The sequence below is a fragment of the Thunnus albacares genome, chromosome 8, assembly GCF_914725855.1.
Source record: "Thunnus albacares chromosome 8, fThuAlb1.1, whole genome shotgun sequence".
In the NCBI taxonomy this organism is placed as follows: Eukaryota; Metazoa; Chordata; class Actinopteri; order Scombriformes; family Scombridae; genus Thunnus; species Thunnus albacares.
In genome coordinates this window covers 32527234-32554532 of record NC_058113.1, presented here as the reverse complement: position 1 = coordinate 32554532, position 27299 = coordinate 32527234, and the positions used below count along the sequence as shown (strand labels likewise).

The 27299-nt window shown below is 39.8% G+C and overlaps 2 protein-coding genes across 8 annotated transcripts in view; both read right to left on the bottom strand.

The window, feature by feature from the left end:
• The window catches only part of LOC122987637 (N-acetylglucosamine-1-phosphodiester alpha-N-acetylglucosaminidase-like), a 29403-nt gene extending 12266 nt beyond the window's left edge, over window positions 1-17137 (bottom strand). Inside the window, exons 1-5 of the mRNA XM_044359621.1 lie at window positions 16915-17137; window positions 13047-13252; window positions 12038-12302; window positions 6837-6976; window positions 4501-4609 (exon numbers count right to left, since the gene is read on the bottom strand). Of these exons, the coding sequence (XP_044215556.1) occupies window positions 4501-4609; window positions 6837-6976; window positions 12038-12302; window positions 13047-13252; window positions 16915-16997 (803 nt within the window). The 5' untranslated portion in view covers window positions 16998-17137. The remainder of the gene's footprint in view (window positions 1-4500; window positions 4610-6836; window positions 6977-12037; window positions 12303-13046; window positions 13253-16914) is intronic.
• A 1909-nt stretch (window positions 17138-19046) lies between these two features.
• Window positions 19047-27220, bottom strand: LOC122987595 (N-acetylglucosamine-1-phosphodiester alpha-N-acetylglucosaminidase-like). 7 transcript variants are annotated; one of them, XM_044359548.1, is made up of 12 exons: window positions 26815-27220; window positions 25711-25925; window positions 25366-25633; window positions 25148-25287; window positions 24042-24150; window positions 23703-23831; window positions 22835-23040; window positions 22034-22081; window positions 20990-21118; window positions 20762-20881; window positions 20582-20663; window positions 19047-19765 (listed from the first exon to the last, which is right to left on the bottom strand). In XM_044359548.1, exons 1-12 carry the CDS (start codon window positions 26898-26900, stop codon window positions 19591-19593), a joined length of 1707 nt encoding a protein of 568 aa, XP_044215483.1. In that variant the 5' UTR covers window positions 26901-27220; the 3' UTR covers window positions 19047-19590. The 7 variants fall into 7 exon arrangements, with proteins under 7 accessions (XP_044215483.1, XP_044215484.1, XP_044215485.1 ...); XM_044359549.1 differs by having other exon boundaries at window positions 20582-20660; XM_044359550.1 differs by lacking the exon at window positions 26815-27220 and adding an exon at window positions 26644-26808.
• Between the last annotated feature and the right edge of the window lie 79 nt (window positions 27221-27299).

Sequence of the window (27299 nt, the reverse complement as noted above, 5' to 3'; positions counted from 1 at the left end):
TTTCAGGAAGTAAACAGACATGTTGGATTAATGTTTGTTCAGATTATCTACTGGTTTCTGTTTGCTCGTCTGTCTTGTTTGCTTTGTTTAGTCAAAGCTTTCCTTAAATATCTGGATTGAAGATAATGGCGCTATTGGTTTTAGACATATATTTATGCCAACCAGTTAATATACAGCATTGTAACTCTGATCCTTTTTATTATCTGTATAAATATACAACATGTTTTTCTATTTATCTGTATCATGTATCATTAACCTCTCTGGCTTCTTCTTGTGCTGCTGTAAAGCAACATTTCCCTCCTGAGATCAATAAAGTTTGATTTTATCTTAATATCTTTTAAGGACCAACTGAAATGTGTCTGTTGTGTTGAATGTTGTATTTCCTGCTTGTCTTAGACATCATTTTATTTTAGGTTAACTTCTTCTACAGCTTCTCGTGTTAAGAAAATGTTCAACATTGATCCAAGTTTGTCATATTTTAAACATTAGTAATAAAATATGTTCATATTCTACAAACCAATGATCTCCATCTACCAAGTCAGACACTGTTATTAACGTTTTTTTGATATTCGTTCGACATCTTTTGACTCTCAGAATGATCCTCTGATGCATCGACTGGAGTCTTTGTGACAGACGTTAAAACGTTCAGCTTGTTTTTTGAGGTTTTGACAAAACATTTTCACATAAATAAAAGCAGCGAATTAAAACAAACATGTGTTTTGTGTTTTGAATAAATTGGGCAAAGAAAATTGCAAAAAAAAAAACTTTATTTAACCTCATCAAGTCAAACTCTTCTGAGATGTTTTTCACAGTGAGAAGATGTTTTTCACAGCGGTGGTTCAGGCATGCAGAAGTAAACTGTGCATATTTAATTCCTTGTCGAGGCACTTTTGTATTGACTCAGAGGCCTGTGAGTCACTTTATGTTAATGGAATAAATTATCATATGTTTTTTTTTCTCTCGTCCACAGCTGCGTCTCCTCTCTTTCTTTCCTCCCCAGAGGGAAACTAACTCTCTCATCCACTTACTGGGTGGTAAATAAGAATATTGCTTCCTTTTTTTCCATTTCGTCAATTTTCTAGCTGACTTCTTAAAAAAAAAGTTTAAAACAAACTGCTTGATCTGGAAGTTAAATTTAGGGACTTGGAAGGACTTCTTAGCTCTGCTACGGATCCATCTGCCTTATTGGAAATGAGATCTACTAAACAGGAAACGGATCAAATCCACAGTGACAAGGTTGAGAAGAAAATAAGATTCATGAAACAAACGTACTATGAGGCAGAAAGCTTCATTTATAAAGTCAGAGACCTTAAAACAAATAAAATAACAACCAGAAAACATGTGAAATATATTACTGATCACTATAAACCCAACCAGAGAGAGCTAGTGACATTCAAACACTTCTTAAATTCTTTAGATGTCTCCTCTCTTTGCAAAAAGCACAACGACAAACTCTCCTCTGAAACGTCAAGTGAGGAAACAGGCACTGATGGATATCCACCAGGATCATTGTTTTCATTAGTTAAAACCTGTTTCCATCACATCATGATGGGAGGGAGACTTTTATTTACCAAAAGAGGGCAAAGATCAGCTGGACTGTAACTCTTATCAGCCAATAAGAGTCCAGATTATAAATTGTAAACATCAATTCTGACTAAGGCCTCAGAGAAAACGCCAGTCCTCCCAGTCATCTGAGTGGGGGTTGTGCGTTTCGGCTGCAGCTGTTTTGGCAGGGGAGTAGGGGAGTACATTTATCTTCATATGATAACGTTAAAAGTAAAGTTAGACTTTGCTGTCGGCTTCTCGACTCATTTCAAAAAAGATGAGAGAAAAAGAGAGAGAGCAGCTGTGGTCGAGCGAGCTAGAGAGTGAATGAAGAGAGGGAGCGTTGGTAATGAGAAAGCCGGTGAATCAGATCAATAAAATGTTATTTTGTGATTGTGTCACAGCGGTTATGTTCTGGAGCACAAATAAACACACCCACACCCCCCCACCCCTCCCCCTCCCCCCACACCTCCACTCGACCCTTCTGCTGAACGCCGCCCCGCCTGATTTAGTGTGAATACGACCTAAGAGGATGATAAAGGTGACGCTACTCTTGATAGAAGAGGATCAAACTGGGTTTATAAGAAACAGACAAACTCATGATAATATACAGAGACTCTCCATGTTATTGATTATTAATACAGGGAAAAACAGTGCAGGCTTTTGACTCTGACAGCTAAGTATTCCTATACCAAGTAATGGACAGATTTGGGTTCAGTAAAGGATTTAAACAATGCACAAAGACACTATGTTCAAGGGCAAGAACGGCCTCTACAATACTGTGAAGGTCTGTTCTAAGATAATTGGTATCCGGAAAAGAGACTTGCGTTCTCTGTGGGAGAGGCAGGTGGTCAAAAAAGCTTCCCAACCCGACCACATCCTGTCCTCCGACTTCATTTTAATGCCCTCAGGCCGTCGTTGCACCACTTGTGAAGGCAAATCGTCTTTCCAAATCTTTCATTCCTTCTGCCATCGGGCTGTTAAACCTCGATAGCAGTATGTGGAATGAATAATATTTCCATACTTGTGGAGTTTTATTGTCTTAACTAATCATTCTGGGGCTTGTTATTGCTGGGACTAGGATTTTACTTATTTATTATGTACCTATTTGTGTACTGACTGTCTCTGGCATAGATCTGTCTGTTTTTTGTTTGTTTGTTTTTTGTTTTTCTTATGCATGGTCTGGGTATCCTGCTAAACTGAATTGCCCTTTCAGGATAAATAAAGTTGTCTGAATCTGAATATTCATTCGCAACTGCTCGGATAGAAACTAATGGCAGACTCTCTCTAATTCTACAGACAGAGCTGCTCCATTAGCCCGACGCTCTTTAATCTCTTTATTGAAACTCTGGCACTAAATATTAGACAGGAAAGATGTTTGGAGGGTATAATGCCTGCCTGTATGCAGGATCATTACAAAACCCAGGTTCAGGGTTACCTTTGCTGATGAATTTATTAAAGATGTAGTCTGGATATGTAGTTAATATTCACAAAACACAAGCCTTGACATTTAACTACACCCCCGCCCAAGAACTGGCAAATAATTATAATTTTAACTGGCATTTATTATATATTCAGTACCTCAGGGTCCATAAATGTCCTCCTTGTATGCTATTAATTATAATCATATATATTGACATGGACAGGTGGGCAGCACAGTAAGATCAATCAAGATGAACCCTTCTCAAATTATTATCTATTCACAGCTCTGCCGGTACAGGAACCTTTTAAACAGTTTAGAGAATGGGGATAAACACATTTCTAGGTTTATATGGAACAAAAAGAGACCTCATGTAAAATACTCAATCCTTGAGCTGCTGCGGTTACCAGATTACCACGGTAACGCAATCACATCACGCCCATCGCAGAGTCAAACTGATCAAGCTTCATCGCTGAGTGATCGGCTCAGATGTTGGGACGACAGTGATTCTCTCAGGCTTGATATAAAGAATGACCGACTGATATTCAAGCTGCAAGGTTGGCCTCTTAATGACAACACTGGAATAAAGATCAACACTTAACGTATAGAGGCTGTAAAGTACAGATCACTACAGGAATAAATGCATTTGAAAAGTTTACCGTATTGGTCTGAATATGAGGCGTTTTTTGTTTTCATGGAAATATGTCTGAAAAAGTGGGGTCGTCCTACATTCAGGGTCTAGACAATTATCACAACATTGGATTTTCTTTTTGAATGGATAAAGTTCTGCAGTCCCTTGAACGGCCACTTGAGGCTCCAAAAGCGAGTCAATCCCCATAGACCCCCATGTTAAAATGCCCAACTTTACAGCAGAAATAAACATGTTTACAGCCTGGTACAAAAAACGGTTTTGGTCTCTGTAGCTAATTTCCTCTTTCATGACAACTGTACGGGGGCTGAATTTTTTCATCTTGATTGATCTTACTGTCCATGTCAATATATATGATTATAATTAATACTGATTGGGTTCTTTATAACACCAAAGCAGAAATCCAAGTTAAATGAGACCCAGGACTCTTGCTAGAGGCAGTTTGGATTAATGCAAGTGGACCGTGCCCACATATGTTGGTTGTGTCCATGTATTCAACCTTTTTGGGAAAATGTGGGACGTTTAATTTCTAGGATCTTTGCATCAATGTGTCATTTTTCTCTCTGTATCTTGGAGTCACTCCTGAAGGATTATGTAAAGGTGATGCCTACCTTGTCAATTATATACGCTCCATGGAAAACATGACTGACACCCTTCGTCTGCAGAAAGTTGATTCTCTCTTATATGAGGCATCAGTAGTGAAATGCCTTTGTAATGAACTGTACTTGTCTAAATGTCTCTAATGTTTGTTGATACCAAGCAACACCTCATGTTCTCTGCCTCATGTGTTTGTATATTAAACTTGAAATGTTGCAGCTGCTTCAGATAAAAACATTAAGGTTAACCTTTTTCCCGTTGTTCTCCTTCAGTTAAATCCTTTTCTTACCCTCTTCGCTCCGTCTGTCCATCGATCTGGAACAGGATCAGTTTGCCTTCGGCGTCGTGACCCACCGCCGTCCTGGCCGACACCACGTCCACAAAATAACGGAGTACTCCTATTAAAGTACAAAAAAAAATGTTTCGTATAAATAAAAGATCTACAAGGCTTGTTAAAACAAATTATATTCATCTGATGTTGAAAATATCTTGTATTTTGTGTCTCTTGACATGAAAACAATTGACACATAATTCTTACTCTTCCTAAACAGAGTTGAAAATTAAATATAAAACTATAAAAATTTAAACTACAAGCACAATATATAAAAACTTTACAGATAAAAATAAATACCACAAAAAACTGAGAGTTCAGTTCAAGTTTAGCGAAGAGCAAAGTGCAAAATTCCTGTTATTCAATACACAGTTTGTAGTTTTATTTCACGGTTTTAACCTTTAGATACAGATTTTTAAATTTAAGTTTTTTACATATTCACGAGGCTGTAAATAATCTGAGAAACATTAGAGGGAATATTCATTATTTAAACTCACATTAAGCAGGCTCCAAATAAACAATTAGACTATTAAAGCTGCAACTTATTTTATTGATGCGTTGATTATTAATTTTGTCTACAAAATGTTGTAAAATTGTGAAAAATGACCGTTATAATTCCCAGAGTCAGAAATCATCATATTTAAGAAGCTGAAACAGGCACATTTTTCACATTTTTCCATTAAAAAGGGACATATTCTGTAAATTTCCAGCTCTATATTTATATTCTGGGGCTCTACTGGAATATCTTTACATGATTTACAGTTAAAAACTCCTTATTTATCTTCTACTGGTCCTTTATGCAGCCTCTCAGTTCAGCGTCTGTCTGAAACAGGCTGTTTAAGCTCCTGTCTCTTTAATCCTTTAAGCTTTAAAAATCACAAAAAGCATAAAATGTCCCCTTTAAAAGACTGACTACATCAATTAATCGACTAATGCTGTACTACTACTACTAATACTACTACTAATACTAATGCCATGATTGACCGTCTACAGTGGGCAGATGTCTCTGTAGAGTTTTACAGAAAATTTGAGGGTAAAAACACAACTATGAATTTATTTAAGAGTGTTTTTTTAATCTTTATCAGTTAAATAAATGAATCAGAGTTTTACGCCCTGATTTAGAGAATCAGAGGATGATGAATCAGTGCTGTGAAAACTCATCTCATCTCTTTTATAAAGTGTGTTTCTGTCTCTGCAGCTGTAACAACAGTTGAGAACACTGATGTGAACTTTGGTTGGTGCTCACAGTTTCACTCTTGTCACTGTTAATCAAACAGTGCAGTGTGTTGTGTTCTGGGTTGGTGTGATGGAGTCACGTCAGGTAACTCTCGGGTTTCTACATTATGCAAACATCGCTCGGCGGCGCTCTGAGATACGGTTACACTTAATTACTGCTGAACCGAAGCGGATCCAGTCGCTGCCTCCCGGTCGGGTGAACTGATCCCCGGCAGCTGGAGGGAGGAGGGAGGGAAGGAGGGAAACCTAGACCAGAGTGACTTACCTCAGTCTGATGAGGTGAAACTCAGGGAAAACTTTGATTTTCTGTTACAAGAAAAGACTCTGTGTATGTTACTATGGCAACTAATGTCTGGAAACTAACCTGCTTATGTGTTTCAGCGACCAGAAATGTGGATACGTCACCTTCTGTACATTAACATCTGCAGTTTATTATCACCTTGCACTCACATGTTAGTATATAAATATAATATCTGACCAGTTTTATAAAATAACACTCAGAGTGACGGACCGACGGAGCTGAAAGAAGACGAGAGACAGACGAACACTGAGCGCTATTTTCATAACAGCGCTAATTAGATAATTTCTCTCTCGCAGCAACGAGATCAGCTGCTCATGATGTTACCGGTTATAACAGTCACGGTGACTCATCAACTCAATGTGTTTGTGTTTTGTTTTGTATTTATGAGAAATATGATGCAACAGAAGATGTTGAAAACATGTTAACGCAATATTTCTTCATCCAAAACACAGAGTGCAAAGCAGAGACTCATTAGGTTGGTCACACAGTGTTCCCTCAATAAAATATGTTTTACTACATGTTGATAAGTGAGACTTTCTACTGAAGATCTTTGAGAAATTTATAATGTAGTATAAAGTGAGGAGGTTGTGTTATGTAGCACAACAAGCTAGTGAAGCTGGTTATTATCTTATCACTATTTTTACTCTTTGGAGCTGTTTCTGAACAGGATACGTCAACCAGCGTCTTCAGGCAGTTGATGGTTTTTGTGGTTTTTTGAATATCTTTAAAAGGAACGTAGACCCGGTGCCGTACGTACCCGTCTCCTGTGTCTTGTCGCATTCGGCCTCCAGGCTCTGGTTGATGTAAACCTCGCCGTTCCTCAGCAGCCACACGACTCCGCTGACGAGCTGAACGAACGGGTTGTTCTGGTCCTGGACGTCTTCCTGTGAGAGATACCTGTGAGGACAGACGGGGAGACAGATAATCAGCCTGGTACGAACCCACCGACAGGGAGTTCCTTCTATACTTTCTGTTTGTTATGTCGGCGTGAACTGCAGCTTTGAATCTGATAACCTTATGCTGACGCCAGTTGTTCAAACTGATGTGTTGGCTGCTGGCACGACGCCACAGATGTAGTTACATAACTCTGACAGCAGCGATCTCCCCGATTATTATTACTATGACAATGTTACCTCAACTCACACTGAGGAATCCCCTCCAGTTACATTACATCACCTTACATTACCAGCCAGTGGGAACCTTCTTTGGTGTTTTGAACTTTGACTCTGGTTGAACACACCCAAGTCCTCCAGCAATCCTTTACTTCCTTTACTTTCCTCCAGTAACAATAGCGCATGAACTTATTGTTTATATCTCGCAGCAGCAGCTGCTGTTTGATAAAGCTCATTAAAACTCTCTCAGATATTAACACTTCAGGCCCATTTAGCAGTCAAATTAAAACAACATGTTCTCATAAATAGATTGTTTACAGTCCATGAAACACAGGAGCTGCACAGGTGCACATGTAGCCTCCAGCCTGCAGTAATAATCTACCATTTACATCAATAAACACTCAAACAGATGTTGGTTTACCACAGTCTCAGTCTCAGTTTAAATGTGATACTGAGATGAACTAAAATAACAAGCTTAATGCAAAATTAATATCCTGTTCACCATCTAATCATCATCACTTTACTGAGTTTGTTTAATGTGCTGATGTTTATGTCAGTAAACAGCTGGTTCAGGGTGTTTCTGACAGTGTTACATCAGCTACTGTAGGCTGTAATATTCTCTCCTCTGATATCTCTGATGGTCACATGACACCTCTCATATTATTCATGGAGCGTTTTGCTTTATAAAGACGTTCTAACTTCATGTCCTCTTTATTTCTGTCACAGTGCAGCTGCTCTGAGTTGTATTAATATTTTCTAATAGTTTTATGCTGATGATGAAATCTCAGGAACGTTCAGCTCCTCGTGAACAGACGACGTTCATCAGGCTGAAACGAGAGATTTCCCACCAATTTTTAAAAGAGTTTACTGAATCCAACTTGGAAAACTTATACGAGCAAAACTCACAGAAAAGAGAAAGAACATAAAACTGTTGATGCATTGAACACATTGAGGCTCAATGTTTGTAGAAAGAGTTGCGTTCACTTACAACTTTATTTCCACTAATGAAAACATCTCTCAGGTCTCATTTATAGGGTCCAGGGTGAGACGGCGCTGACGAAATGTTGAGCTGACTTTGATTTGAGGTTTGAGTTGGATTATATCTTTAAAGATTGAAAGCTACTTATGGAATAGTTATGGCTCACTAGCAGAAGCACACATAATACTGCTGGTTTGAATGTTTATGAGAGAAAATCATTGTCTCCAAACTGTGCGTATGCATGACTCAGAGTTTGCGTACAGGTCAAGTTTGTTCTTATAGATCATAACTTTTACATGGGAAGCGTACGCAACACTCATAAATGAGACACCTGATCTGTGCAACATAAGAAAACACGACTTTTAAGCAGGAGGAGGTGTAAACACGGCTCGACTGTTGCATCACACCGCGACCGAAAGTTGACATTTTGGGGATGAAGCAATCGCTGGTTGAAGCAGGTTTTTGTGGTTTCTGTGTGTGAGGTATATCGATGTTTACTTTACTTGAGCTTCACTCTTCTCTCTGGATGTTTGACCTCCACGACACCCACGCCCACACACACACACACACTGTTGCATCATGTAGAAATTCTTGGTTTAACTGACCTCAGGTATCGAACAAACAAGTTAAGTTGACTTTTTTGGGGGGTTTATAGATAAAATGTGTGTGTGTGTTTTGTTTGCATGGTGGTTGAGCGTTGACCCTGCGGTGGTATTATAAATATCCAGCTCTATCCTTGGGGGAGTAATGAGGAAATTACTTGAGAATTAACTATTTAACTCCACTATTTCATGCTTCATTTGTTGTTCTTTCCCAGACGATCTGACGTGAAGGTGTCTGGATTTCCATTGTGATGTTCCCACAGTTGGACCCGAGCCACCCGTGAGTCAACAGTGAGTCATGGTCTGTGAATTGTTTTGGAGTTGTTCAGATTGTCTCAGATAAGCAGACGTTATAAAAGTCACTGATATGAGCAAACAGGAAGTCACTCGACTGCAAATGTGGTTTACTTCAGATGAAGGAGGGGAGGCTGGAGCGAAATGTGACATTTTAGAAACAGGAGGTGGTCAGGCGCAGAAAAGCAGAGAAAGATTAAGACTGAGAGCGGGTGAAGTTTGTTTAAAGACACGTTCCGACACTGATGCTATCTCTCACCAAGAATGGCAGCTCGTGTCTTATCAAAACAAAAGCTGTTGTACTCAGAGAGCTTCTGCGGTTGATCGACTTATCTTATTATGTAACAGCATCAGGGAGGCGTCTTGATCATCTGCAGCATGGCAACGAGCCCAAACATCCAACCAGACTCATTATGATCTATCTCCAGCTGCAAGAAGAACAAGGAGTCCTGCAACAGACGGTCTCTGATCTCAACATCATGACGTCAGTAACATGATGAGACAGAAGCAGCTGAAGAAGAACTGTGGCAACTTCTCCAAGATGCAGGAACAATTTTTATTTTATTATTTATTTATTATTTTTTGTAGGCATCCTTACTTTACTCTTAGCACCTAAAACATTTACTGTATGTGTGCCAGAGCTGTGAAAAGCTTTAAATAAGTCATTATTGAGATCTTGTTGTGTTATTGTGATAATGCCAACAGTGTTTGGCTGCATCTCACACCAAGCTGCACAAGCACAGTGTCAAGTCCATTTTTATTTATGCAGCCCAATATCAGGGGGCTTTACAATCTGTACAGCCGTACAACGTCCTCTATCCTTAGTCCCTCGATACTGATTAGGAAAACTCCCCCCAGAAAATCCTTTAATGGGGAAAAAAGTGGGAGAAACCTCAGGAAGAGAAACAGAGGAGGGATTCCTCTGCAAGGACGGACAGACAGGAAATAAACTTATGAAGTACAAATAACATGCGTGGCTGATATGTTAACTCTTAGGAGTCGTCTATCACGCCGGCGTGATCAAATGACTGTTTCAGGATATTGTAGCGTAAAAGCAAAGTCACATAGTGTGTCAAAGTGAAAAAATGATTGTCTGGTCATATAGGTGATGTTGTGCTGAAAAAAAAGATACCAAACATTTTTTAAAGTGATATATAAAAGGCAAATTCAAAAGTATGCAAAAACGGCCAAAATAGCCCCAAACTCCTAAGGGTTAAAAAGCACTTTTACATAATAAACTTTTTTTGCATTTTTGGGATACAGATGCCCACCGACATGTTTCCTCCGGGTATATCTGGTAAACAGGTATTCAGCTGTTCTTCAAGTGAACATGAGAGTCGTCTCACTGAACAGAGAGGCAGCAGTGAACAGCTGGTGGCTCCAAATCTCCACTCTGTTCTAGTTCTGTTTTGAGTTTTATCAGCTTCCTTTATGTCTAGAAATGATTGATAACTTCAGGGTGAAACGCTGATGTTCACTGTGGGAACTGAGCTGAGCGACAAGTTGTGGTTTCACAGGAGGTTGTGGTCTTCTGTGTTCTTGGCCGGGAACAGTGATTTCCTGGAGTCTTGTTCTCACCATGAGGGTGCCAGACATCCAGGAAGTCACGGCATCATAACCACAACTTGACATGTTTAATTTAATAATAATAATTGAATCAAACAAACGAGGTAAAACATGTTCATCAGTGAGCTTTAGAGGTGCTGGTAGATGGCCAGGCTAACAGTTTCCCTCTGTTTCCAGTCTTTGTGCTAAGCTAACCAGCCAGTCCAGAGAGTAGAAACAATCTTCTCTTCTAACTCAGCAAGCAAGCTTATTTCCCAAAAGGTCAAACTATTATAGATTATGTTAGAACTACCTTATATCGTTTGTCTTTGGTTTTTCATCTACTGAATTTATCAAAATGTCAGAGTAGACAGTCACATTTGGGAAAAAGTAAAGAGAAACAGCATTCAAGTCAAATCATACATAGATAGAACAGTATTATACTCTGCAGAGCTGCACATTGAAGTGAATCAGTAAACCTGCAACCTGAAGAAACCCTGATGTTGAAGTGTTGAAGAAAATCACTTGTCACAAGTCCTTGTTCAAAGTTTACAGTGGTTGAAGTGGTTTAATGATGCGGTGAGTTTACTGACCCAGCACAGAAGGGACGGAAACACTTTATACCGTAAGATCAAACAATTGGTAACCAAAAGGTAGGGAGGTAGGACATACAGGATCAAGGCAGTATAGTAAGGGGGGCGGGGGAGCTCTCAGGTAGGTGAAATCAAGGGGGCACTGCATTCAAACAGGATCAAAAGGGTCAAATCAGCAGGGGTCAAAGGCAGGAAACCCTAACCCTACCCTACTACCCTAACCCTAACGCCCTACCCTGACCCTCCCCTAATCCTACACAGTTGGCATCTTGTTGATCAAGGAGTTGTTCCCAGACATCACTTGTTTATCAAGTCTCTACCCAAATGTGTATTTTCTTCTTCAGAAGGAAAAGCAATCGAGCCTAAAAGGAATCGATCCGACCTCTGGGCTATCGGGTTATCAACCATCAATCAGAGACCTCTGACCCTCAATCTGCCTGCTTCTCTGTACTGTGTTCTGTCCAGATGACCGGAGGTGAGCTCGGTTTAAACAGGAATACTTTGGAAATTTACAGTACGCCTGTTTCTTGTTAAACTCTTTTTTGTATAAGTGGATCAGACATCTTCTACCCAAATGTGTATTTTCTTCTTCAGAAGCCACCGTTTCTGAAAGTGGTTCTGTTTTTTGTTTTTTTGCATGAACTGACCCTCTCAGGCTTCCTTTCCTTTTGCTACCATCTCCAACAAAGTTACCAATCAAGTAAATCTGATTATAAATGGTTAAAAGGGTCATTTTCTCTCTTATTAGCCATGCAGGTAGTTTTAGTTTTACCACTATCCTTAATAATTTTGGTAAACTGACCCTATAACATGGTTGAAGCTGGATCTCTTACCCGAACACCAGCGTACCGTCCCTCCTGATTCCAAACTGGGCGTTCTGCACTCCGCTGTCCTGCACCATCCTGCCGTCGCTCACCACGTTGCCCAAACACTGGCCCGTGCTCGTGTGGAAGAAGCCGGCGTTCTGGGCGTACAGACACCCGGCGGCCTCGGCGGTTTCCTCCACCGACGCCTTCTGGTTCATCCCGCAGCCGCCCGGCCCGCCCGGCTCCAACACCGACACCGTCCTCAGCGGGTCGTGGACCACCGTCATGTGACCTGGAGACAAAGATGCTGCTTCAGGGACACGAAGTAAAAGTACATAAGAAGCACTTTTACTTAACAACATTTTTGCCATTTTTAGGATACAGATAGCCACCGATGTTTGAGGATTTCCTCCATGTGTATTTGGTAAAATAACCAATTTCAGGTGGTTCAGCTTTTATTATACAGCTGTTGCTTGTTGGAATATGAGTTTGAGATTGGTTATTTAAAATTCACGTGGAAAATTCATGTTCCTGATATTCAAAAGCTACATTCAGAGCTAAAAATCAAAAATTCAGATACGTTTGGTCAAATTCAGACTCTACAATTCAAGATATAAAGTTCAGAGCTCAACAGGAGGGACAACGAGAAGGAAAAGCAATCGAGCCTGAAAGGAATCGATCCGACCTCTAGGCTATCGGGTTATCAATCATCAATCAGAGACCTCTGACCCTCTGGTTTCTCTGTATCCGTGTTCTTGTGAAACATCATCAGTCACAAGTTCTGTCCAGATGACCGGAGGTCAGCTCGGTTTTAACAGGAATACTTTGGAAATTTACAGTACGCCTGTTTCTTGTTAAACTCTTTTTTTGTATAAGTGGATCAGAGGTTGGAGAGTAAATATTGAAACAGACGGATCAATAAATCAGAGGTTCAATCAAACAAACATCCAGAATTCAACACAGATCAGCACAAACTCACTGCACTCTGTCAATAAAGTCCATTTTGTTTTCCTGTAACTTCTGACTCATCACTGACCGTAAACCCATCTGGAAGTTCCCGGCACATCGGACACAAACACTTTGGATTCGGCCACCGGCAGCCCGCTGTGGTTACTGGAGGGCCGGCTCTCGTGGGTGGTGTTACCGTGGACAACGGGCTGACAGTCTCGGACATGGCGGTGGGAGTGGGAGGGGCCGTGGCCGTGAGCGTAGGGCAGCAAAATGTCATCTTTCATTGAGTCTCTGAAAAAAAAAAAAAGAGAAAGAAAAATGTTTACAAAGTTTTACAGGAAGTTGCTTTCACTCCTTGTTGCTCAGGCTGCAGATGGATGTTAGTGGGACACACTGAGTAAGCTAACCATTATTTTCATTATTGATTAATCTGTCGATTATTTTCTCAATTAAGCAATTAGTCGTTTGGTCTAAAAGATGCCAGAAAATAGTGAAAAATGTCGATCACTGTTTCCCAAAGTCCACGACGACGCCCTCAAATGTTTTGTTGTGTTCCGACCAACAAATATATTCAGTTTATTATTATAAAAGACGAAAGAAAGCAGAAAATATTCACATTTGAGAGAGAATTTTTTCTCAAAAATGACTCAAAACAATTGATCGATTATCAGAATAGTTGGCGATTAATTTTCTGTCCATCGACTAATTGATTAATCGACTAATTGTTGCAGCTCCATCATCTTCTTCTTGTTTTGTTCACACTGATGTTTGTCTGAGTGATGTTTGGATTATGGAGTAAACTAACTGGTTGCATTTGGTTTAAAACCTCAACTTTTTAGTTTACAAAATATGAAAACAATAGTGGAAAATGTCCATCATAAAATCTCCTTGAGCCTGAAGTGACGTCTGTTTCGTCTGACCAACGTTCCAAAAGAAAAACCTCACAAACCAGAAGCTGATTAAACAAATATACAACATTAACGCTCATAACTGCTGTTAACTGTTGACTGACCTGCAAATGGTATTATTATAATCAGATTTATGTAAAAATTGACAGAAGAAGAAGAACATGATGATATTGTGACATTATTTAAATTCATCTACTATCAGAAATATTTCTATTTACTATCATTTTAATATCTCTGTGTGTATTAGACCACTGTGACCAGTGCAGCACATCAGATATGTTCATATTAATGATGTCTTTTTATTGATTGAATCTAACTTGTTTATAGTGTTTAATACCTGTTTTATTAATAAGACTTGTGATACATTTTCTGCAGCGTTTGCAACACTATGCATGAAGTGTTTTCTCAGTTTGTCAGTTTTCAGTCGTATCAGGACATCAGGTGCTAATTAGCTGAGAGAAGCCTGGGACACTTATATTAATGTTGTTAAAATGTTGATGTTTAATGTGCATTGCCCTCTATAAATAAACAAACAAACAAACAACACAATCTAAAAATCCAATTCAATTATTAATTTGCCCAGAATGACAAAAACAGACACTCATGTCCTTCCATAAAACGTTCAGAAACTTTACAATATAATGATTCACAGTGTATATAAACCGTGATATATGTATCTTATTCATATCACCTACTCTTTAATGCATCTTAGAGAAATAAAAAGCATAAATGAGCTCTTCTTATGACGCCAAACAACACACCAACATCAACGTGTCCTTTACTGTCTGTGTCGACTCACTGTGAGGAAGAAACTGTCCCGAAAACATCGATTTCTTTACTTCAATCCCCTAAAGGAGACCGCAGAAATGAAAAATATGTTTTTAGTGTTTTAGGGTTTGATAAATAAATCCTGTGTTGGGTCCCGAGTGGATTCGTTGAACGGGGCGGATTTCATCACACAGCCTCCGTTGGTCAAATCGTTGAGTTTCATCACGTGAAGGAATGTTTTCAAAGAGCTGAGCTGTGGTTTCTCTCCGACCGGAGAAATAACAGTAGAAGAAAACATCAGGACAAAAAGCGCAAGTTTGTTCATCCGTTAATCTGTAACGGAGACACGAAGGCAGATGGAAATTCTTTAGTATGTGTTGACAAAAGTGGTTGGTGGCATGTTTATGTTTTTACAAAATGAAAGAAACTGTAATAACAGATTTTCTTTTTCCGTTGATTTTCATGACAAAAAAAATCGTTGCAGCCCTGTTTCAAACTGCCAAAACCCAAAAATATTCAGTTTACCGTCATTGTTGCTTTAAAAATGACTGGAACGACTGATCGATTATCAAAATAGCTGCTGATTATTTTTCTGTCAAATGAATTAATCGACTTATCGTTGCAGCTGTAAATGAAAGGCGGCACATTGTAAAGCACTTTGGTGTAAAAGTGATACATAAATACAGTCTATTTAACATTCACCACAATGAAAATGTCACAAACAAGATGTGGTTGAGGTCTCTGTGGGGGGGTGGGGTGGGGTGGGGGGTGTTAACTGTTATCTAACTTCCATCTCAAGGCCACATAGCGTGTGTAGCATCATATTACTGGTTTACAGACTGGTCCCAGATCTCATTTTATCATCTTTATGTGGTTTTTGCTCACAGTGATGTTTGAATCAAAGGGTTAAAAAATTAGTACTAATTAGTATTTTCATTAATGACAATTGCTTTTTAGACTATTTGATTGTTAAGTCTAGGGCTGCTACGCTTAGATGTTTAATTGATTAGTTGCCAACTATTACATTAATCAACAGCTGTTTTGATAATCAATTAATCGATTTAAAAAAAGTCAAAATTCTCTGATTTTCTGGGTTCTAACTCTTCTTTGGGTTGTGGATTGTTGGTCGGGACTCAACAAGACATTTGAAGACATCATCTTGGCTTTTGGGGAACAGTGATCGAGATTTTTTTAACCATTTTCTGACATTTTATAAACTAAACAACTAATCAATTAATCAAGAAAATAATCCACAGAGTAATGGATACTGAAAATAATTATTAGTTGAAGCCCTAAATGTTTTATTTCATAAAAGTGTTTTAATTTTTATAATGTTAGTGGAGGGTGTTGTTAAAGGACAGGTTCACAGTTTTTCCAGTCTGTCTTAAACCAACAGTCAGGTGTCCATCTGAACAGTGAAAGAGGTTTTCCTTTGGCACTAAAAAGACTGTAATGTTGAAAGATATCTACTTGATTTGACTCATTAGGAAGCTTCATATTAGCTTCAGATAAACTTTTTAAATACATTTTTGCACAGAAGGAGGACTGTGGATTTTTTATGTGCATTATGAAGGGATCTTCTAATGGTCAGTATGAACAGGAGGAATGATTACAGCAAGAAAAACAGGTTTCACTGTTCATTTGGGCTCCTGACTGTTGTTTTAAAGACACACTTGAGAAATGATGAACGGGTCCTTTAAAGTCGCTGTGCCTGTGTGTGACAACGACACCATCTTGTGGCCAAAGTGTTTTTGCACATAAACTGTCAGTTTCTGTGAAGACTGAAAGCAGAAGAGTATTGACAGGTCTCATCATGTGACTATAAGTTTTATCAGTTAACTGTCCAAACAAATGTTATTCACTGTTTTCATCATTTCAACACAACACAGACTCAATCTATTGAATACTATATATGCAACACATGAAACAAAAGTAGCAACAGTTGTTAAATATTAAAATTTTACTCATTTGTTTTTATGATTAGTCAAATAAGACTTAGATACGTGTTTAAGTAGGACAGACAGTAAGAGTTTTGAACTTTGCCTTCAACAACTGTGATAAGAACTTAAATAGCATGTTAGCATGAACGTGAAGTTTCATGATAAATTTACCTAAAACTTAACCTACCACAAATGATCCTTATCCCGCTAACTCAACTGTCACTTCCAAGGAAGAGAAACAAGTCTGAACACACTTCTCTAAAAGTCTTCAAGCTCGGCTAACAGCTGGCAGGCTAACGTTAGCGGTTAGCTCCGCGTTGGAACCGGCGGTTCTTACCGGGAGTTTCTGGTCTCGGACAGCCGGACACAGAGCCACAACAGCAGCCCCACACACCGACATTTCGCCGTCGCTGCTGCCATATGAGGAGGATAACTAGCCTGCCACACTCCCCTCTCCTCGGGCTGGATCCCACATCCTCCAGCTAGGGCACTGACACACACTTCCTGTTCGGCTCTACAAAATACAAGCTGAAAGTTCTGCTTCTTCTTCGTTGGTTTTTTTTTTAGTGGCGGTTTAACATCGGTAATGCCGCATTACGCCATCTAGTGGATTAAAAATAAGACTCAATTCAATCATACCTACCCTACATTATTATATATTAAATAAAATTAAATTAAAATAAATAAAAGTCTTCCTCACCCCACCCCTGAGAGAGCCTGACAGCCTCTCAGCAGCTCCTGCACTTCTTCTCCAGTAATTTCCACAATATCCAAAAACTTTCTTGCTGCATCAACAACTATCTCTATTCTGTCGGATTTCCTCTCTGCCTCAGCGGCATTGTTAATTACCATGGCCAGAAATACTCAGAACTTAAATTTGTCCTTATAAAAACAATATTCATCATGCTTCCTATCTGATTTGTTGTCCCTTACCTCTTGAATCTTTTCATTCCTAGCTGCGTCCTCATGGCTTTGCCTTCTCTTCGACCTGATCCTAACCTGATCTCTTTCTTTCTCTTTGGACAGTATTTTACACGCCTCATGACTCCCCCCCCACTCATTACACTTGGGTTCTTTTTCACAGTTTCTGCTGCTGCACTTCTCATCTCCAAATTTACACATGTCCCCAAATCACGTCAACACACGAGCGAGCTGTGTCCAAATTTGTCAATGTCTGCACTGAAAGGGTTTGAGAACAAAAAGGCCTTACTGGGAAACTGATATAATGTAAGAATACTTTGTCAGGTAGGATTTCTGATTCAAAATGCAACAATACACCTTTCTCCGTCACTCATCCTGATCATTCTAAAATCTACTTGCTTTGACCACATACGGTACTCCATCCCCAACGCCCTTTACTGGAGCTCTTCTAGTAACGGGGGACACAAGACACTTGGTAACCATCTAACTCAGATATTTCTACGACACACATCCAACAATGATCACTTCTTTTAATATCAAGTACATTGACATCGCCAGCGTTGTCCATAATCCAACTGGCTGCTTCACGTTTGTCCACCGGAACTCCAGATCTGTCCACTGCTCCCAGTCAGTTTTATCCCAACCTAGTGGATTTCTCTTTCGTTCTCTCTATCATCACTGTAACTTGAAATTTCTTCTCTTTTCTTCTTTTTCTCCCTGATTTGTTCCCGCTGCTTACACACTGATGCCTCAGTATTAATAATCTAAACCAAACCACTACTTTTACTGCAATACTTTGACTACATCAAGCTCATAATACTTATGTACTTTTACTGCAATACTTTAACTACATCAAGCTCATATACTTATGTACTTTTACTGCAATACTTTAACTACATCAAGCTCATAATACTTATGTACTTTTACTGTAGTAGGATTTTCATGCAGTAGTGCATGAGTCATGCAGAGTATTTTTACATTGTTGTATTGGTACTTTTACTCAAGTAAAGGATCTGAGTATTTCTTAATCCACTGGTTGATTTTTAAAACACAGTGTTAGCTTGTTTACTTGTACCTTTATAAAAAGCTCAACATTAACAACAAAGCCAAAAAATATCAGTGTAACTTTTGGCACTAAGTGTGGAAATTACACATAAAAGACAGCTGAGTTGTCTGTAAGAAAGGGGATGGATTGCCTCCAAAAACCAAAGAGACGCTGACGCAACAGCCTCAGTCAGCAGATACATCATCAAAAACACGCAGACAAGTAACCACAATAAGCACAGATTTCAAACTCAGGCTGCAACTAACAATTATATTCATTATCGATAAATCTGCTGTGTATTTTCTCGACTATCAAATATGAGAAAATAGTGAATAATGCCCGTTATAATTTCTCAGAGCTCATTTTAATGCCTTCAAATGTCCTATTTTGTCTGATCAACAGTCCAAAATCCAAAGATATTCAGTTTACTGGCATGACACAGAAAAGCTTCAAATCCTCACATTCAAGAGGCTGCAACCAGCAAAGTTTTAGCATTTTTGTTTAAAAATTGACAAAAACGATTATTCCCTTATCAAAATAGTTTCTGATTAATTTTTTGTTGATCGTCACAGCTCTACTTCAAACACGTGAGAACAACTGTAACAACTCAATGAATGAACATTATGTCAAATATACAGTAATATGGACACAAAAATACATGTGGATTTTTTTAAAGCAACATATGAGCACTAAGACGGTCATCATGGAGGAAAAAATATGCAAATGCAAAGAGTTGCTGTTAGCATGAAAAAGTCATTTCATCATAAACAAGACAGAATATTCTTTCAATGTTATTATTTTTTTATTTTGAAAAAATACCAACATTTCTCTGGTATTTTTAATTTGTGTGGTCACATGACTGTCACAAACTGACTTAAATTAATGCTGTTTTGGTGTAATTAATGTTTTGGGTCTGTCTGCTTTTTTAATGTATTCCTGTACCGGCACAAAGTCTTTAAAGTTGGGAATATGTTCACTCGTCCCTTTTCATTTGCTGGGTTTTTCTCCCAGATTTCAGTATATTTGTGTTTAATTTTTAAGGGGGTATCAATGAAGTTGAAGCAATCTGAGACTCAGTTTGTCTCCGTTGGCGTTGCTCAGTGGGACGTGTGTGTAGGAATAACCAAAGAGAAGCCATCTGCGACTCGCCCGCATGAAGTGAAACACCGGTGGGACCAACAGCAGGGAGGCCAGGACGACGGTGATTATCAGCCATGTTTGTCTGTAGAGAGAAGAAAGTTTAGATTTGACTTTTTAATATCTTACAAACTTTTAATCAGGTTCTGATCCTGAACACAGCATGTTGAGGGAGATTATGAACAGAATGTTTCTATAAGCAACCACTGGAAACAGCTTAATCAAAAGATATGAAACATACTGTCATATTTTCTTTAAAAAAAGTCCAGTTTTGCTGTGATTAATTTGTGGCATTGAACTGGAAAATTAGAGAAAGGCTGCGTCTTCATAAGATTTCTCATGGTTTGTTGGGGTCCTCCAACCACCATAATGAAGCTTAACATCAAATTTCCCATTTCAACTGAAAAAAAGGACACTTACACTTTACATGACTGTTGCAATAATCTCAGTTTTGCTTTAACTTGGCAGTTATCAGCATCAGTCATTAAAAAGACCCCTTACAGCGCTACGCTATCAAAAATCATCATTTTTAATTCACAGGAATATTTTGGATGGTATGTTTGACCCTCGCTAATTAACTTTTGGTTATGTTAGTCAGAACCAAAAACACATTTATTGCCATGTAGGTTCGCACGTACAAGGAACTTGCCTTGGTGTTGTGGTGCATTACAATAAAAAAAAAAGAAAAGAAAAGGAAATACAAGTACCTGAAAAGTCAGGTGATCATAAATAATGTAAATTTAAAAAACCTGCAGGAAGAAAGGGTCATAGACTCCTCATAAACACGCAAATTTTAGTCAAACTAGATCAGATTAAACTAGATGTAAAATGTAGGAACTTATTTGAGACTTTGGACTGAGGAGGATAAATTCATCAGACGGAGGAGAGGAGAATATCTTACTCTGTCAGATACGGTTTGTCTCTGTACGCTTCTTCTTGTTGTCTCCATACTGTAAACATTTGTTTAGCTAAACATTGTCCTGCTGTGGGAAAGACAGAAGAAAATAATTTACAACCTTACCAGTAACTCCAGTCATCAGAGAGAGATGTGTTGCAGTAAAAAGTGTTTCTTGTGCATCACCTCTGTTTAATCTGCTGTCAAAGTTGGAGACGCAGCTTCCTGTGTGCGGGTCACATGGACACTGGTCATCGCACTGACACCGCTCGGCACAGGAGACGCCGTAGAAACCTGGAGGACACGCTGGCGGAGAGGTTCGATCCTTTCAACATCACATCTTCAGCACAAAAGCTTTTATATTAAAAAACGCCGATAATTTAAATAAATCTCCCTGCTGTCACGCAGTCCCACCTTTTTCACATAAGTTGCCATAGAAACCAGGGGGACACACACAGCGTCCATCGACACGGTTGCAGGAAGCTCCGTTAAAACATACGCAGGTGTGTCTGCAGCCGTCACCATAGTAACCTGGAAAACATCCTGCCGAGGAGAAAGGAGGGAAATGATGCAGAGGCTGATCGCAGGTGATCAATGAACCTTCAGACAACAACAGATGAACATCAATAAAACATCACAGTCTAGAATCTATTAGCTAAACTCACTGAATTAATTAAAATAATTGACATAATAAGATGCATTTTTGGTTTGAGGTTTGCTCCTAACTTCCTTAGTAAGATGAGATATAAACAGTTAATAAATGCTTTATAACTCACTATAATGTAGATGTAAGCAGATATAAGTGTTTATTAATATATTTGTCTACAACTGTAGGGTAAAGTTGTTTTCTGCTGTATAAAAAGAGGATTGACAATATAGTAAAACACAGTTGTAATAATATAAAATATGTTTTAATAGAAGAAGTTATATTTACTGACAAATATTATTGTACATAAATAAACACTTAAAATGTCCTTATATCTGCTTATAACTACAGTATAGTGTGTTATAAACCATTTATTAAATGTTTCTATACTGCTTATTAAGGCTAAATGGGGAGATTGAGTTATTTGTTTCTGATGAGAGGAGCTGCAGGTGGTGTAAAAAATAAAAATAAAACTGTAAAGAACAGTCGAAGTGCAAGAAATGAGACAAAGAACAACACACTGTAACTGCTGTTACATTATAAATATGTAACTCTGACATCTGAGAAATACTTCCATAGCTGTTTCACATCATCTGGATTCCCCCAAATAATGAAGTGAAACATCCAAATTAGAGATAATATATAGAGAGATAAAAAAAAAAAACAGTTGACAGATTCTGCACAGTCCCACACAAGAATAATGGATACGACATGTAGACCAATTCTGATCAGAACTGAGAAGCAATAATAGCATAAAAGCAAGAAAGTGTGTGTGTGTGTGTGTGTGTGCTTGTGAGTGACCAGATGATTACCTTGGCTGCAGTTCTTTCCTCTCCATCCGGCAGCACAGACACAACCGTCTGCAACAGGAGACAGAAGATGTGGTTTATAAACCTGTAAAACCTGCAGTCATTCAACAAGGCATGGTTTTACTGTGTGTGAGTGAGTGTGTGTGTGTGTGTGTGTGTGCATTCTTCAGTGCAGTGGTAAAACATGTTTAGTCCAAAAATGTACCAAAGCTTAGATTAATCTATAAGTGAAACAGAGCTGACTGACGGATGGTTTGAGTAGCCATCACTATCACTAGTGTCAGGTGAATATACTCGTTACTGCACATGCAAGTATCAGTACTCCACTGACTGTGTTTCATTCCTCTCCATCTTGCCAAGAATAAAATCCAGGGAGACATTAAAAACATGGTTCATAAATGGGAAAATAATATAGATGTTGCTGAAAACTGCCATAATATATTTGCAGGAAACTGCAATTTCTTGGCCAGGAAGTGCTCTTTCTAGTTTTGTGTTTTTTTAATACAGACTCCACAGTGCCGTTTCTCAAGGATTCGAAGAATAAGGCTGGTGATTTTCTATATTTTTCTTATCTTTACGGTTTTTAGGGTCTGCCTTACACAGAACTACTCTCCGGAGACTGAAAATGTGATTGTTGTTGCACTACAGGACTTAATGTTTGCAACTTTTAAAGCAAAAAAACAGCTACCAAACTTTTCTGGCACAGTGATACGTCACCTCTACCTCTTCACTACATGTCTTTGTTAGCTTGATCATCTGTTTTCACCACTACTGGCTGCAAGTGAGCTCCAGCTCCACACTTACTGGCAGTGCAGACGCCATGAGGGCCGCAGGCTGGCGGCTGACACACCAGAGAGTCACAGGCGGCTCCCTGCCAGCCCTCCTGGCACCGACAGCGTCCGTCCACACAGTCGCCGTTTCCGCTGCAGTTTTCTGGCTGGCAACGCCGCCGATGGATGCACAGGATGGTGGAGACACGCCGGGCGCAACGCCACCTGCTGTCTGGTTTACTGGGAAGGGAAAGATGAAGTAGAAATTATACCACTGCTACTACTGGTATTAATACTACTACTACATCTGAAACAGTGATGATAATAAACTTTATTTAGGTGATATTTTTCAAGTTTGAGGTTTTTTTGTTTGTTTGTTTGCTTTTTGAGCTTAAAAGGGGGATTTATTGTATAGAATTGTGAGATCAAAATTCATCCAACAATAACTGGGGCCAGGTTTCTTTGTTAAAAGACAAAATAAACCCACATCAAAGAGCGTTAAAAGGATGGTAATCTTCAGTTTTGAATGGTCAGAGTCAGCTTTTATCAATTTCGTCCATGTCAGTGACAAGATAAGCCCAGAGACACAAGGAAACACACACAACTGACTGACTGTTGCCTGATGATGACGTGAAAATGATCAGCTGTAGTAACGAGCTTGTTGAACATCAGCTGAGTTTCCCAACAGCTCTGGAGGAAAGAAATGGACTGACAGTGAATACAAGAAACAAAAGCAAACCTTAACAGATAATTCTGCTGATTTTCAATTATAATCGTAATCAGGAAAAAACGAAACGAGGGGAAAAAGCAGTAACAGTTACTGAAAAATAAAATCCTGACCCTTGAATAAATAAGTCCAGTGCTGAAATCACGGTTACTTCTATCATGTTTAATTGGCTCACCATTGGTCAGGAGGGTAACTGGCCAATGTGCCGTTGACCACGAAGCTGGAAGACCCGCCTCCATCCAGATTGACAGCATTGATCACACCGTTCTTCTTCAGGAAGTCTGCCACCTCCCAAAGATTCATGCTGCTCAAATATGAACAAACATGTGTGTTATGAATGTTATTCTGTCAAGTGTAGAGTGACCGCTGTTGTTTTTATCAGGTGTGTTTAATATGTACGACCTGATACAAGCTGACAAAACCAGGAGGACAGGTGAACAAATGCTTCACATGCTGCTCTGATTTAGTAGAAGTATTAATAAATAAATGTATAAGTATAAATAATAAATGTTACCCTCTCTCATTGGTCCGTCCGTCCACATGAAACAGAACCACGTTGCCGTTGGCATCGTGACCCACCGCCGTCCTCGCTGACAACACATCCACAAAACTGCGGAACATTTCTGTCAGAATATAAAGGAAGTGTTTTATATTCAGATTCAACACGAAACTAAAATGTAATATTTCCAAATGTTATTTCACATCCAATTTCATTTTATTTATGGAACGGTTACTATGGTAATGATGCCTTTTCAAGCATGAAAATAAAAATTTATTTAATTTTCATTTCACAATGTGAACACAAATTGCAAACAAAATGTCAATTTGATTGAATAATTAAATTTGAATATTGACGATGCTTGACATCCATTTTGACCACTTTTTTAAACAAAAAGCTCCAAAACAAGAAGCTACAATAAACTTTCACCATTTTAGTTCTGATTCAATCATCAGAAAATGAATCAACAACAATTTTTAGGTATTTATCAAAGAAAAAAATGTCATATGTCACAACATTTTGTAAGGATTTGTTGTGTTTCTCAGTTTTATATAATTGTAAACTGAATATCTTTGGGTTTTGGACTGTTGGTCTAGTTTCGGTCACCTTGGTCTTTGGGAATTTGTGAGGGTCGTTTTTCAGTATTTTCTGACATTTTATAGAGCTGCTCATGTGTTTCTATCAGTGTATCAGTGATGTGAAGTTTGTGACTGCAGGTGGAGTCTTAATTACTTCACTTGACATGAAGTGTGGAAAAAATGTGAATGTGGATGTGGATATCTGCCACATTTACAGTCTTTTTTAGAATCAAATTCCCTCTTTGTGTTTCCTCGGACAGTGTTTTTTTTGGTTTTTTAACCCTGACTGACTGAACCACGCAAGTATTGCAGTTTGCATGGACTTTGTGCCTGTGGAAATGTCAATAAAGTCTCTTGAATCTTGAGCTACAGCTGGAGGTTGATTGCTTCAACAGAGATGTGAATGCTGAAAAAACAATCAGTTGTGCAAAGTAAAAAAAGACATTGACAGTTCACTTTGGAAAGTGTGTCAGACGAGTCACTAAATTCTTCCAGGTCTGAGTATTTGTGTTGAAATGCTGTGACTTTTAGCTGCAGCTTTACCCTGGTCGACTAACTCGTCGCACTCGGCCTCCAGGCTCTGATTGATGTAAACCTCCCCGTTCCTCAGCAGCCACACCACTCCACTGACAAGCTGGACAAACGGGTTGGACTGGTCCAGAACATCCTCCTGTGAGAGATACCTGGGGGGACAGAGGAGGCTCTTCTTATCTTATAATTCTCACTTTTTTGTGCTGCATTTTTGTTGGTGTTTGTCTTACCCGAACACCAGGCTGCCGTCCTTCCTGATGCCAAACTGGGCGTTCTGCACCCCGCCGCCATCTCTCACCATCCTGCCGTCACTCACCACGTTGCCCAGACACCCATCGGTGGTGGTGTTGAAGTAGCCGGCGTTCTGGGCGTACAGACAGCCGGCGGTCTCGGCGGTTTCCACCACCGTCACCCTGTGGCTTTTCTCACAGCCGCCCGATCCGCCGGGCTCCAACACTGACAACGTCCTCAGCGGGTCCTGAACCACAGTCATGTGACCTGAGAACAGTGAAGCTTCAATATAAGATAACACTTATTACAGCTTACGACACGTTACTGCTGACCCCATCACTGACCGTAGACCCAGCGGGAGCTGCCCGACCTGCCTGGCATGTCTGATATGAAGACAGTGGACTCAGCCACTGGAAGGCTACTGTAGCTCCTGGAGGGCCAGGTCTCATACGTGATGCTGCCATGGGCCACGGACTGGCAGTCCCTGACGTGGCGGTGAGAGTGAGAGGGGCCATGGCCATGAGCGTATGGCAGCAGAACATCACTGTCTGTAGAGGTTCTGTGGAGAGAAATTCACTTCACTCGCTGCATTTGACACTGTGCATCACACTGCCCTCCATACTACCAATAGACTGTCAGAATTCCCTTCCCTGTCACATGTGGTGTTCCACAAGGATCGGTTCTCAGCACCCAGCCTCTACATGCTCCCCCTTGGACATGTCATCAGCAGACATGGGATGTCTTTTCATTGCTATGCTGATGATACTCAGCTGTACATCAAAACTGTCCCAAGCCCTTCTGCAGCCATATCAGGCCTCAGCACCTGTCTTAAGGACATAAAGGTCTGGATGAGCACAATTTTCCTCCAGTTAAACAGTAGCAAAACTGAAGCTCTCCTTATTGGCACTCCACACAAAATTCAGATTCACCCTTTGACAGACAGGACGTCCCCCTTTCTCCTCAGTCACTAATGTGGGTGTTAGGTTTGACCCTCAGCTGACTTTTGATGACCACATAAGACATCTGTGCAAAACCTCTTTCTACCATCTCAAAAACATCTCTAAACTCTGTCAGATGCAGAGAAGCTCGTCCATGCCTTTATCTCCTCAAGACTGGACTACTGCAATGTGGTCTTCACAAGGATCCTGGCAGGAACCTAATGAGAGTGAGAACTTACAACACCAATTCTGTTTTCATTGCACTGTCCGTCTGTCTCCCTCAGGATTGACAACAAAGTCCTCACATACAAACTCATCAATGGACATGCGCCCTCTTACCTACAGGAACTGATCACTCCACACAAACCTCCACAAGCTTGCATCTCAGGGCCCCCAGTATAAGCTCAGCACCATAGGGCCCCCTTACTAAGCCCTGCACCATGGGGGTTTGAGCCTTCTGCTCAGCTGCACCTCGCTTGTCTTTAACACGGGTTAATTTTAACATCTCACCGTGCGTCTTTGCTCTCCAACAGCCAAACCCGGAGACACAGCAACAGGAGCCTCACACTCTGGCGCCTCGCTGAGCTCGTTGCCATGGTTACGGCGGGTCCTGTGGTACCCGCTGCCCGGGTTTTTAATGTGTGCCCGCGTGTGTACCCGCGTGTAAGTGTCCTCTCTGTGCAGACAGGCGGTGTAGATCCCGTCCTGTAGGCCCGGGTGTTGGTTTTTGTTTCTCGCTGCTCCGGATTCTTTCCACATTCCAGGAGCCAGATGCATTAACGACGCTTACGCACAAAAACCTGCACATAAACTGGTATTTATGAACACAGAATGTGCGCATCTTATACATTCTTCAGTCCAGCAGTACACAGGATTTAAAGCGATCTGAGGGAGATGTGATGAGGTGGAGATGAAATATAAGGTGAGAATCTTTGAAACATTGTTTGTTTAGGTTGATAACCAGCTGCACTGACTGTTTGATTTATTTATTTATT